General features: G+C 31.7%; 1 protein-coding gene across 2 annotated transcripts in view; it reads right to left on the bottom strand.

Moving 5' to 3' along the window:
- The window catches only part of LOC110028502 (protein NETWORKED 1B-like), a 22,446-nt gene extending 12,178 nt beyond the window's left edge, over positions 1-10,268 (bottom strand). Inside the window, exons 1-3 of one of the 2 annotated variants that reach the window (XM_020730374.1) lie at positions 10,169-10,268; positions 8,538-8,710; positions 5,325-8,047 (exon numbers count right to left, since the gene is read on the bottom strand). In XM_020730374.1, coding sequence (XP_020586033.1) covers positions 5,325-8,047; positions 8,538-8,640 — 2,826 coding nt within the window. In that variant the 5' untranslated portion in view covers positions 8,641-8,710; positions 10,169-10,268. Of the gene's footprint in view, positions 1-5,324; positions 8,048-8,537; positions 8,711-9,973; positions 10,086-10,168 lie in introns of those variants that run through there. The other variant, XM_020730375.1, reaches the window with a different exon arrangement.
- Between the last annotated feature and the right edge of the window lie 2,865 nt (positions 10,269-13,133).

Raw genomic sequence — 13,133 nt, 5'->3', positions numbered from 1 at the left:
AATAATAATAATAATAATAATAATAAAAACATTATTATTTGTATGGATGAAAAAACTTTTTAAAATATAAACAAGATGGTTAATCATGATAAATTTTAGTCTTATATTTGACAATATACCCCAGTGATATTAGGACAGGGATTCTAGTACATTACTCAAAGCTATCAAAATGGCTCGTTGTTCACGAACAACTAGTGTTCGGCTCGTTAAAAAGCTCGTGTTGGATTCATTCGCAGAGTTAACAAACCAAACACAAACACTTTTTTTCTCCTCGATCAATAAACGAGTTGAACACGAACAAAGATTTGTTCGTTCGTGTTTGGCTTGTTTTGACTCAAAATACTACTCATCAATTATATTTTTTTAAAACATTTAATTGACTACAACGCTATTTATAATCAATTATAATTATTAATTAAAAAATTAGACTAAAAATATATTAAATTATATTTAAATAATGTTTTAATATTAATAATAAGATTTAAATCTTGCCCTAACCCTTAACATACTACGACTGCGTACTAAGGTTGTCAAAACAACTCTTTGTTCACGAACAACTCATGTTCGACTCACTAAACAAACAAGTCAAACACGAACACATTTTTTGTGTTCAAAATATAAACGAGTTGAATAGGAACAGTGATATTTTTTAATGAGCCGACACAAGTTGAGCTAGGGCTCGCTCATGTTCAGCTCTTTACACCCCTACATGACGTGAATATTCTCTATAAATATGTTAGGCAGGGATCCATGTTTTATGACTTCCTCAGTCTATATATGAGAGGAGTAGAGCGACAACATCAAAAGGTTTCATCTAGAATTTGATTATGTAACCAATACATTTTAGACATTGACAAACTGTTGTGGATGGTGATAAATTTTTTATTAAACTCAACTCGTAAAAATCAAATATCATATTAAATATATTTTTATAATCACGCTCAAAATAATCTCATGCCCATAATGTGATCTGAGTTCTTTGTTTGCATGATTTGATTTTTACAAAAAATATCGGTTACAACCAAAGCCATCTGACATAGTAATTTGCAGCCAAATGACATCATTAAATTATAATTACAATTGAAGCCCTTATGTTTCTCAATAATTTCCTACCCTTTGAGTGGTAAATTATAAGAGTACATTTGATTGAAATAAAATTTTCTGTCACCTATATTGCTAACAGGTATTCTTTGATCAAATTGGGTCGACTACATCCTCTAACTAAATAAATTAGAGACCATGATGACCCAGAATGATAAAATCATAAGATCTTGACTAGGGTCGTCATCATTTCCCCTACCATTAGCTTTAAGCTCACACTGATAAATCCTAAAGTTTAAGCCTCCTGTCACTACACATTTAATATTTGGTGCTTAATGAATAGTCTTAATAAAAAATTCTCTCTCAATATCAGGAAGGGTAATTAACCATAGAGGCTTGCACCTATGGGAACCTTGAATCACATAGCTTAAAATTCTCACAAAATGAGAATGGTAGTGTCACATCTTAAAATTTAATATGACTTCTGAAAATTTGACCTAAAAACTTACACTAAAACTCTTAGTGTGAGAGGCCAAGAAGAGAATTTTCGAAACCCACAGATACGATGTAAAAAAAAATTGTGGTTAGGAAAGCTTGGACTATTTATTCCTATAATGAGTATTTACACATAAAATTGTTACAAAAAAAATAAAATAATTACAATAAAAAACACAAAATTGCCACTATTTTGTTTTTGATCCATTTAAGGTTGTGAACTGATACCAATGGAGTAATATATGGGCACTTTTCATATAAATTCATAGGATCTGTTGCATCTAATTTTTCTTATCTAGCGCTCACCAATCTTTCAACGACTTTCTTTTCAATTTTTTTAGCACCCTCTACAATATAATTTTATTTAAATTTGTTATCACTATTAAATCCTTCTAAAGAATTCTGTTTTTAATGGTCTTTATAATAGATTGGATACTAAAAAAGGTGAAAAAATATGTATAAATTAACCAAACAATGAGAAAAGAAGAGTAAAGATTTAATTTAAGTGTCTTAAAGATGAAAATCAAAATGTGATTTTCTTAAAGGAAGATATTCAACATAGATGTGTCAGCTATTTTGATAAACGTTTTAATGAAATTTCTAAAAAATGATTGGCCTTAATGATCTTAATATTGTTAATAATAATAAATTTTTTTTATTTTTATTGTCGTATAAGTAAAAAGAAACTTAATGATACTTTAAAAAAATCAAGTGTAGAAAATTAGTAGGACCTGATAATATCTAAGTTAAAGTATGAAAATATTTAGAAGATTTTAGAGTTTTTTGGATTACTAAACTCTTCAATATTATTTTCAAAACTAAAAAGATGTCTAATGAGTGGAGAAAGAGTTTTTTTATCCCCATTTATTAAAATAAAGGGGATGCACGGCAGTGCGTAAATTATAGAGGAAGTAAGTTAATGTGTCATACTTTAAAATTATGGCATATGGTAATTAAATATAGGTCAAGACATGATACAAAAATTTCTCATAACTAATTTGGATTTATGTCTGGCAAGTCTACTATGGAAGCTATATATTTATTGAGAGGTTTGATGGGTTTGAAGAGGTTTGATGGAGAAGTATAAAGAGAGTAAGGAGGATCTACATATGAATTTTATTGATTTAGAAAAAGTTTATGATAAGGTTCCAAGAAAAGTTTTTTGGACAGCTCTTGAAAAGAAAATCGTTGATATGACTTATTCAATTCATTAAAGATATGTATACTAAAGTTGTTGCTTGTGTTCGAACAGGAGGATTGGCCAAGTATTTTGCTATTTCAGTTCGGTTACATCAGGGATCAGGTTAAATTTATGTATGCTCTTAGTGGTAATTTATAGGAGAATGTACCTAGGTGTATGCTTTTTGCCGATGATATCATTCTTGTGGTTAAGACTAGAGAAAGGGTTTAGGAAATACTTTAATTATGGAGGTCTACATTGGAGTCTAAAGACCTTTATTTTAGTATATTTAAAATTGAACACATGGAATGTAATTTTATTAATAGTAGCTCTAGTGCAGAGTTGTAACTATGGGTGATCAAATCATTAAAAGGTGTGAACATTTTAGATATCTCGAGTACATTGTTCAAAGTGATGGTGATATAAATGGGGATGATATCAGTAAAATTCAAGATGGTTGATTGAAGTGGAGGAATGCATCGGACCTATTTTGTGATAGAAAAGTACCGCTTAGACTTAAAGAAAAATTTTATAAAATGGTGATGTGACCTACAATGCTTTATGGCACAGACGCTGGCCTTTAAAAGAGAAGCATATAACAAAGTAAAGTGTTGCTAAGATGAGAGTGCTAAGGTGAATGAGTGGTTTGACGCTTAGAGACAAAATGCAAAATGAATCTATCCATGAAAGCACTGATATAGCTCCTCCATTGGCAGAAAAGATTAGAGAGAATCGTCTTAGTTGGTTTGGTCACATTAAACATCAAGCATTTGATTATCCGATGAGGAGAGATGTTTTAGATTTGAATTATGTTAAGAAAGGTAAAGGTAGATCTAAAAAAAGTTGGGCATATTGTATGAATCTTTTTAAATGTTGACAGAGTTTAGCTCTCTTTGCAAGACTATTTTCATGAAAAAGTCGATGAGAAAACAAAAAAACCAAAAATAAAATTAGCATCAATTTAATTATTCAACATGGATATAATTTTCAGGTGTAATTTGTCAAAATCCACATTATCAAATGACGCAATTGATTCATAATGTACATTATATATGATTGGTTTAGCTTCATATTTAGGAAAAGATTAAATTTCTATTAGAAGTCTAGGTTCATATATATAATCTATGCTTAATTTGGATTTAAAACTTTATGACTCTTATTCAGGAAAGAGATATAGCTTAATGAACAAAATTTGATATAAGCGCAAATTTAAATTCAATAAAATCAGATGTAGATTCATATTGTCATAATAAATCTTCTTCAACATCTAATGCATCATCAAGATCATATATATTAACTACTTTTTTAATAGGATCAAACTCTACCATACATTATTCTTTGCAAAGTGTATGTTTAACAAGATTCAGAGAAGATAATAATGATTTATCTTAATGGATATTAAGCATAAGTATTGTACTCCTAAAAGAATGAGGGTGAATATCCAAAACTCTAAATAAAGCCTCATTGAATGTTTTTGATGAATGGCATGTTATTTCAACCATAATTTGCTGCCTAAAACCATTAATTAAGTTGATAACAAAAATATTATAATCTAGAGGCAAATACTATTTAACTATAAAATATTTAAACCTTGTATAACATTCAAACACGCCATAGTTATCTTATTTACAATCCTTAAAATGAATCATGCAATTGGCCCTTATATTCACAAGATGGCAATTATTTTTCTTTAGAGTTATTTTATTTCAAACCATAAATTTAACAACATTGCGAATAATATTGAGCATATATTGATAAATTATAAAAAAAAAAATTCAAATTCTTTGAGGTTCAAGCATATTGTAACATTCAAAAAATTCTTAAGGTAATCAATCCAATTTAAAAATTCTTTAACATGATACCTCTCCAAATATAAAAATACAATAATGAACCTTGTAATAGTCATATTAACATGTTTAAAATCATAGCGTATCTGCTTTAATTTGAATTATATCATCTTATTAGTTTCTTGATTTATTCAACTATTATGTCCTGCTTCTAATTGGCATCATGATATAACCTTAAACTTTGATAACAAATCCAATGCAAGGCATCCATGGGAATAGAGCTTCCTAATGTAGATTTAGAATGACATGCATGAAATCATGCAAAGAAGGCAAAATTCACAATTCCTAATGTAGTATTCATTTATTTTGATGAAAATTAGAAACACATAGAACTCACATAAATGATAATTTAATGGTCGCCTAATAAAACTTTCACATAGAAATTTAAGATCATGAACAATTAGATAAGATTAGAACTAACACTGAAATCAAATATAAAGATTTTTTGAGTTAACAAATCAGTCAAATATGAACTATTTAACAAGCTGAATATGAGTGATTTCAAAGATCAAACCGATCAACAATCTTAATAAGAAAAACTTTTATGTACTAAAATTGATTACAAAATTTTTGGTGGAAAGGACACGGGAAAAGGGAAAATAAAATGAACAATAAAACATAAGTGCTTCATAGGAATAAGTATCGCAAAGATGTGTCAGAAATAAGTGTGATGCATAAAATGTGTTAATAAATTTAGTCGATAATATCAAAAGCCAAGATCAACCGAACATCAAAATGGACAAAGTTAACAAAAATTTTACCTGAGAGATTAGGCCACTTTTTTGGAGAAGAAGATCTGAATTCTGATCAGAGAGAAACAGGTTGGATTCTTCAAATTCTTTTAATTTTAATCGTAAAACTTCAATTTCAGTGTTTGAATCAACTAAATAGTCCTCCAAGAGGGTATTCTTCTCTGAAAGCTTCTCCATATTCTCAGCAATAACCTTCACCTGAGAGAATAGAGCAGCCTTTTCTACAACATGGGCAGCATCTTTAGAATTGAGAGACTCGCAAGAATCTTCTAGAACTCTAATCTTCTCCATAGCATCAGATAAAGTTCTTTCCAAAACTGTGTTCCTCTCTGAAATCATCTCCATATCCTCCAATTTATTGAAAAGCAGAAGATTTTCATCCTCAAGCTTCCTGCAGCCTTCTTTAAGTTCAACACAGCCAAATTGCAGTTCCTTGATCAGTATTTCAAGGGACTCCATATTTAAACTGGCCACTTCCATTTGCTCCATTAGGCCTTTATGTTTTAGTTCCAACTGATCTCTATTAATCTTAACAGATTCAAGTTCTTGCTGACAAATTTTGTTGTCCTGTAAATGGAACTTAATCTCATCTTCAAGTTTTCTATTAATTTCCTTCAATGAAACTGTCTCATCTTGCAGAAGTTTAAGGTCAAAGTCATATGCAAGGATGCGTTCATTGAGCTCATAATTTACAGCTTTGAGTTGGCGCGCTTCTTCCTCTAAGCTCATTTTACTGTGTTCAATGTCCTTCAGTTTCTCATAATGAGTTTGGATTTCAAGATTCAGATTTTCAACCTTCTCCTGAGAAAGGTTATATAGCGTCTTCCAGGATTGAAGAGATCTTTCAGCCTCCATCCGCTGCTTTTCACTCTCTTGTAAAGAAATTTTGAGGTCTTCAAACATTGCTTTTCTTTCTTCAATTTTTGATTTTAGATTCTGACTTCCATTCTCCAATGCAAAAAGTTGCTCTTCTGCACTACACAACTTAACAATGCCCATCAAAACTTCCTCGTGGAGTTTCCTGATTTCCTCTTTTGCTCTTAAGATTTCATTCTCCAAGCGCCTTATACTCTCCATGGAGAGCTGTCTCTTCGTAACAGCATCTTCCTTCTCGCGCTCTAATACGGAAACCACATTCCTCAAATTTTGAACCTCAGCTGCTTTTGATAAAATCTGACCCTTCATTTTCTGGTTCTCAATGGATAGCTGTGAAACTTCACCTTGAAGACATTCTATTTCATCTTTAATGATCTCTTTCTCCTTAACCTCTTGCTCCAAAAGATTTTGGCTTTCAACTGATAACAGTTGGATTTCTTCCAGTACCCTTTTCCTATCTTCAAGTTCTAATTTTTGTATCTGATATGCCTTTCCCAATGAAAGATATTGCTCTTCTGCAGTACAAAGCTTAACAAATCCCATCAGAATTTCTGCATGAAGCTTTCCAATTTCATCTTTTGCTTGAACTTTTTCAGCCTTCAAACCAGATGTGATTTTCTTGGATAGTTGGTTCGTCAGTATAGCAGCCTCCTTCTCAGATTCTAATTTACAAATTTCATCTCTCAGGCTATGAATTTCATCTATGGATAATTGCAAATTCTTGGTTTTGGACAGTATTTGGGACTTGAGACTCTGGTTCTCATTTGATACCAGAGAAAGCTGTTCATGAAAACGTTTTATTTCATCTTTAGCATTATCTTTCTCCTCAACAGCTTGCTCCAAAAGATACTGTTTCTCCACTAATAGCGCTCTAATTTTTTCCAATATATTGTTAGTTTGTTTAACTTCTACCATTAAACTCTGATTTGCCTTCTCCAATGAAAAACATTGCTCTTCTGCCCCACAAAATTTAAAAATTCCCATCATGATTTCCTCATGGAGCTTCCCAAATTCATATTCTGCACAAAGAATTTCAGTCTCCATTCTAGATATTCTTTCATATGATAGCTGATCCCGCAAGACAGCAGCTTCCTTTTCTGACTGCAATTTCGTAATTGCATCTCTCAAGTTTTGAACTTCTCTTCTGTATGAATCTAAATCCGTTGCTCCAGACTCTATTTGGGCCTTGAGTTTTTGGTTCTCAATTGAGAGCTGAGAAACTTCTTCCTGAAGACTTTTGATTTCATTTCGGGCACTCTCCCTCTCCTTTACTTCTTCCTCAGAAACCATTTTGGAGCTATTCACTTTAGACTGGGAAACAAAGTCCTCTTCCTGTTGGAACTTAAGTCCTTTTCTCACCTTCCCTTCATGTAACTTTACACGGGTTGTCATTTCCCGAGGAGCAAACATCTCATTCAACTGCTTCAGTCCTTTTTTGGTCGCAAATGATTCATTTTCTTCATTGTATACTATATTCTTATTACCCATACGAAAATATCCCAGCTCGCCTGATGCATCCTTCTGCAGATCATTGGGTTCAAATGGTGAACCCAAAAATGAAGGAATTTCTGGAGTGCACTGCCCAATCTCAGCGACAGGTGAAACGGAGGGAGATTCATCAGGCAATGCTAGGGAAACATGATTGGGGAAAGCTTCAGAAATCGTTCGATGAGCATGGTGGAGCGCCCCCGTTGCATGATCATATCTTTCAGCCAAGGCACGGTATGCTCGGTAGAAATCCTCCACAAATTTCATAAGCTCGGGTCGTTTCTTGTAGTACATCTCGGCCCTCCTTGCAAAGGAGTCTGCATCTTCCTCTATGAGTTTGATGATAGCTTTTACTTTCAAGTCCATATCTGTTCAAGAAAAGACAAATTAAGATTCATAAAGAGTTAATAAAAAGCTAGATGCTTAAATCTTTGGTGCAAGGAAAAGCATTCCCCAGCAAACATTACTAAAATCTATTGAAAAGGCCATAGTTAAACCCCAAATAATGTTAAGCATAGCTCTAAACAACAATGAATGGTGGGAGGAATTGAAGAAAAACGTGATGACAAGAATGAACAAATAATGTATGAGAAACGTGTCAAAATAGCCTCCTGACTCTTTGCAGGGGGCCATTCTATAAAAGTGTCAATTTATTCTTCAGACTCTTTTAAGATAGGCTAAGACAAGGACAATTTCGGCCATAATTTAAAGAGTTTGGGTACTAATTTGACACTTCTAAATACTCTGGGATTAACATGACCACATAAAATTAAGTATTTACTTTGGCATTTTACTCTATAATCTATAGTGCAAACCCTCTACATGATATAATGAGTCATGGATGATTGGCATGCATACCTGTAAGGTTCTCCTGAAGCCATTTTGAATTCTTTGGACTAATATGGCTGTCCCACCACCATGAATACAATCTCCTAGACTCCGCATGCATAAATGTCGACATGATTCCAAGTAGATAAATCAACAGTGTTTACAGAGACAATCAAACCATTCAATTTGACTTTTTTCCTAACCTGCAATACATCAGAGTAACAATCAAGCGATTCAATCAAACTTAGTCATATAAGAGTTTTTGTTTGCTTTACATAAGAATTTCAATGAAGTAGAATCAGCAAAATCCAACCCCAAATAAGTGCATGAATTTTTCCTTATCAATAAAATTCAAAAATCATGATTATATTGCTTGCTATTAAAAAAATATGATATATATTAATACACAATAGAAACAAAACCCTCTCAACAGATAATCCCAGATGAAGGGCAGGTCACCTTAAAACATGAAATCCATCAAGATTGCATAGAAAAAAAGAACTTTATAGAAAATAGGAATTCCCTCAACTCAACATTCAAAGCAAAAAGAAGTGCTTAGAACCATGAATCTCGCATTCGACTCCACAAGAGAAGGAGCTACCAATTCCAACCTTTTGTTAAGAAAAAGCAAGATTATAACAAACTAAATTTCGAACTTCTTTTACATGGTATATGAGCAATTAGCTTTTAGAACCAAATGTTCCAATAACTGAAATATTTTGGATCATTTTCTTCATATAATAATAGTCAGCAATACAAGGCAAGCAAGAAGGGATGTGAAAACTGAAATCTGCATAGAAGAGTAGTTTTCCAGACAAGCATTAATTGTCTGTAAGCAAGAAAGTAAACTTCACTTTTAGAGCTCAGCAGATTGCTGGAAGATAGAAAACATGTTTTAAGGAAATGTAATTTTTGTCAAATTCAACATTTAGTTAGATGGGGCTAGAAATAGATCTATTTCAGTGGCAGTTTTATGAAATGTAAAATATCATTTTCTAGAACATATCTTCTGTCTAAAAATCAACCAAATGAAACCTTAGCTAGTTTCAGTTCAAAAGAAGTGAAGAACTTCAAAATCCAAATCTTTATTTACAACAAAGCTTTCAGAACCAGTCATGATAAAACACAGAGATATACATTGTTAGAAAAGTAAAAGCACCAAGTAGAGCATTCATATCCTCTCCAGATTCTCAGAGAAAAAAACTAAAACCAGTCAAAAGAAGAAAAAATCAGCAAATAAGACAAAGCATTGTAACTTAGAATCACAGACTAACATCTCATAAAACTCTACTGGTATTCTATCAAAACCATGCAAAATCGTTCAAACTTCAGCATAAAGTGAGGTACATGAAAGATCAACAGAACCTACAGTTTGGAAAAGCGGAGGAAACAGATTTGAGAATCAAAGAACGAATTTTTTACACAAAATCTCTACAAAAAGCAGCTTAGCATCCAGAATGTCAGACCTTTATGAATCTCCAACAAAAGCACTAAGAACGAGATCAAAGTCCTTCCATTTCACTAGATGCGAAGGAAAGGAAAAAAGGCTAAAATTTCATTGATCGACAAGTTGCAGCAGCCAGTAGAACACTGTGCTCCCACTTACTTTCCATCGAAAACCGACAAAAAAAAACCAATTTTTACAGAAGGAGGAGGCTTACCAGTGAGAAAAGTTAGCTGAGTGGGCCTGTGCAGGCGGCTGCCTACAGTATTGCCAGCTGCTTCATTCAGCCTCAAGCCATTTCCTTTGCGTAAACTCTCTCCCCCTCCCACTCCCTCCCTCTCTCTCCAACTCAGTTCCCTCCGTTTTGAGGATGAGGGAGAAAATGGCAGCAGAAAAGGAGGACTTTTAGAAAGGACTTGGGAGAAGAGAGACATTTACTACACACAGGCACCAGAAAAAAAAAAAAGAAACAAAAGATGGTGACAGAGCAGCAAGGCTTGGAGCTGAAACAGGTATTTTGTTTCTTTCCATCTGGTAGGGAAACTGCTTTTGAGTGTTGCTTTTATATATTTAAATGTGTGATATTTAATTTTTATTAATATTTTCTATTATTCTTTCAAATGTTATGTGAAAAGATAAATTTAAATCAAACAAATTTCAAAATGTAGAGATTTTTAATTTTTTTTTAGTGGGACTTAGAGCTGTAAATGAACCAATGCACTCGATGAACATCAAACTCGACTCTATCATATTAGTTTAAATTAATAAATAAATAAGTTCGAACAATTTATAAAACTAGAATCTTAAATTAATTAAATATGGGCATAATCGAACTTGTTTATTTATATTTAAGAATAAATTCATTTGTTGTTCAGCAAATAAAATGTTAAATACTTGATTTTAAGCTCGAATATAGTTATATCATATATGATATAATATTTAATTATAAATTTAATAGTATTATATTATTATATCAATAATAATTTAAATTAATTCTTAATTATATATTTATTTTATTCATAATTATTAAATATTTGAAAATTAATATGTTGAATTATGAAAGTGAGCATCACTCGTTTTGTCCATTCTTTTTTTAATAATTCTTAATTAATTCTACAATTGATAAATGAGTTCACATTATGAGTTATTTCGTAATACTAATTTATTTAACTTTTGTTTTAATATTTTTTTAAATTTTAGAATTCATTTTTATGGAAATATATTTATTATAGATATTAGTTCAATTGTTTATATGATTTATTCAATTATTTCTTTATTTAGATTTGTAAAATTTATTATATTTTTTATATGAAAATTTAGATACTCCTTTTAACTTTTAACTCATTTATTAACTCGTTTAAATACTCGTTCACTTGTCATAACCAAATCAAGTTAAAACATTGAAAACTGTAAACAAGTCAAGCATGCACAATATGTGAAAGTTCGACCCAAGCTCCAACCGAACATGAATAACTAATAATTATACTAAGCAAAGTTCAAACTATGACATACTCTGATTGACTCGGCTCGATTATAGCCTAAGTGGCACTCACTTTATCAAATATAATTAACACTAAGCTTTTATTTAGGTTAATTAATTATAAAAAAAAATCACATATTATTCTTTTAACAGGCGCAACTTTATAAGCTTTGAAGTTTACTTTTTCAAAGTCTTAAACAAATTGAGCTTTCATAATTTTATCATTTAAATGTAATAAGAAAATCATGAGTTAATTTTTTATTTTAGCTCGAGTTTGATTTACTTTGTAATTACTAAGTTATAAACGTTATTCAATTATTCCTCTCCAATCCAAGCCAAACAATCTGCACACCCATGCGTACGAGGAGTTCAAACAATGTAGCTCTGTTTTTTCATCAAACAACAACAATGACAAATCTCCCTATGAAGTGGGACTAAATACATTGTATGCACAAATACCAATGTATACACATATATAAAAAAATTTCTTATTTTTTTTCATTGCAGAAGTCAACCCACCGACCAAAGTGGTTGAACCAAAGCCCACTTATTGAAGCTGCTAAACCAAATCCCACCTGTCGAAGTGGTTGAACCAAAGCCCTCCTGCCAAAGTAGTTGAATTGAAACTCACCTGTCGAAGTGGCCGAACTGACCGAAGCCCACCTACTGAAGCGGTTGAACCGAAGCTCGACTACCAAAGTAGTTGAATCGAACTTACATGCCAATCTGATTGTGCTTATTTTTACCAAAAAAAAATGGCCTAACCCACCTGTGAGAGGGAAGCTATCGAAAGAAATAATCATGACTAGTAAAGACATCTGTCAATCCCTTATTAAAAGCGTAACCCGATACTTTAGACTCAATCTATTCATTCTAACACAATGGGCAGATGACGTACCAGCAACACCTTAGTTCTTAGAAACTATGACGTTGCAACTTGATTCTGAGAAATTCTTTTGATGTTTTGATGTCTCTGGATGGAGTTTCTATTTATGATTTTATGGACCCTGAGTTTTCATATGATTATATCATTGATTATTTATAACCCGCTTTTCAGCTTTTGTTCCTTCTCTTATCTTTTTTTTATTTCTGATTTTTAATGATGCAACTAATCAACTAAACATTCTTATTTAAGGTCATGGCTAAGTGTGCATCATATCAACCAAGAAGATAAACCCTCACCATCCAATAACTTTAGAACTATCAATTACTAATTTTATAATCTATTTCTTTTTGTAGGTGGATTCATGATTACAAAAATAAATAGTCTTTGTTAGTTAGGTGTGATGTTGATGAAGCATATCCCTAAACCCTCTTTGTTAGTTAGGTGTGATGTTGATGAAGCATATCAGAAAACCCTAAACAAGTTAGAGAGAAAATCCTTGACTATTCTCAAAGAGCATTAGTTATAGAATAAAACAAATGTTGGACTCTTTAAATAATGTGTAACTTGATTTTATTTTTAAAAATTTATGATCATGTGAGCTATCTATAAATATTTCCTTAGGCTTTTCATTGTTGCATCTCTTTTTCTTTATGTTGTAAATTATAGCCTATTTTTATCAACTTAATATGATTCTAGAAATTTCAATCCATTAGCATTGTTTTTGCTACTGGATATTTTTGTTATCATATTATTTTTATCAATTGAATATAACTTGTTGTAATCAGGTCATTGCATTTGTATGTGTTTATATATATA

This window comes from Phalaenopsis equestris, unplaced genomic scaffold (assembly GCF_001263595.1).
Source record: "Phalaenopsis equestris unplaced genomic scaffold, ASM126359v1 Scaffold000513, whole genome shotgun sequence".
NCBI lineage: Eukaryota > Viridiplantae > Streptophyta > Magnoliopsida > Asparagales > Orchidaceae > Phalaenopsis > Phalaenopsis equestris.
Note: the sequence above shows the minus strand (reverse complement) of the source record. Positions and strands in the feature narration are given on the sequence as shown.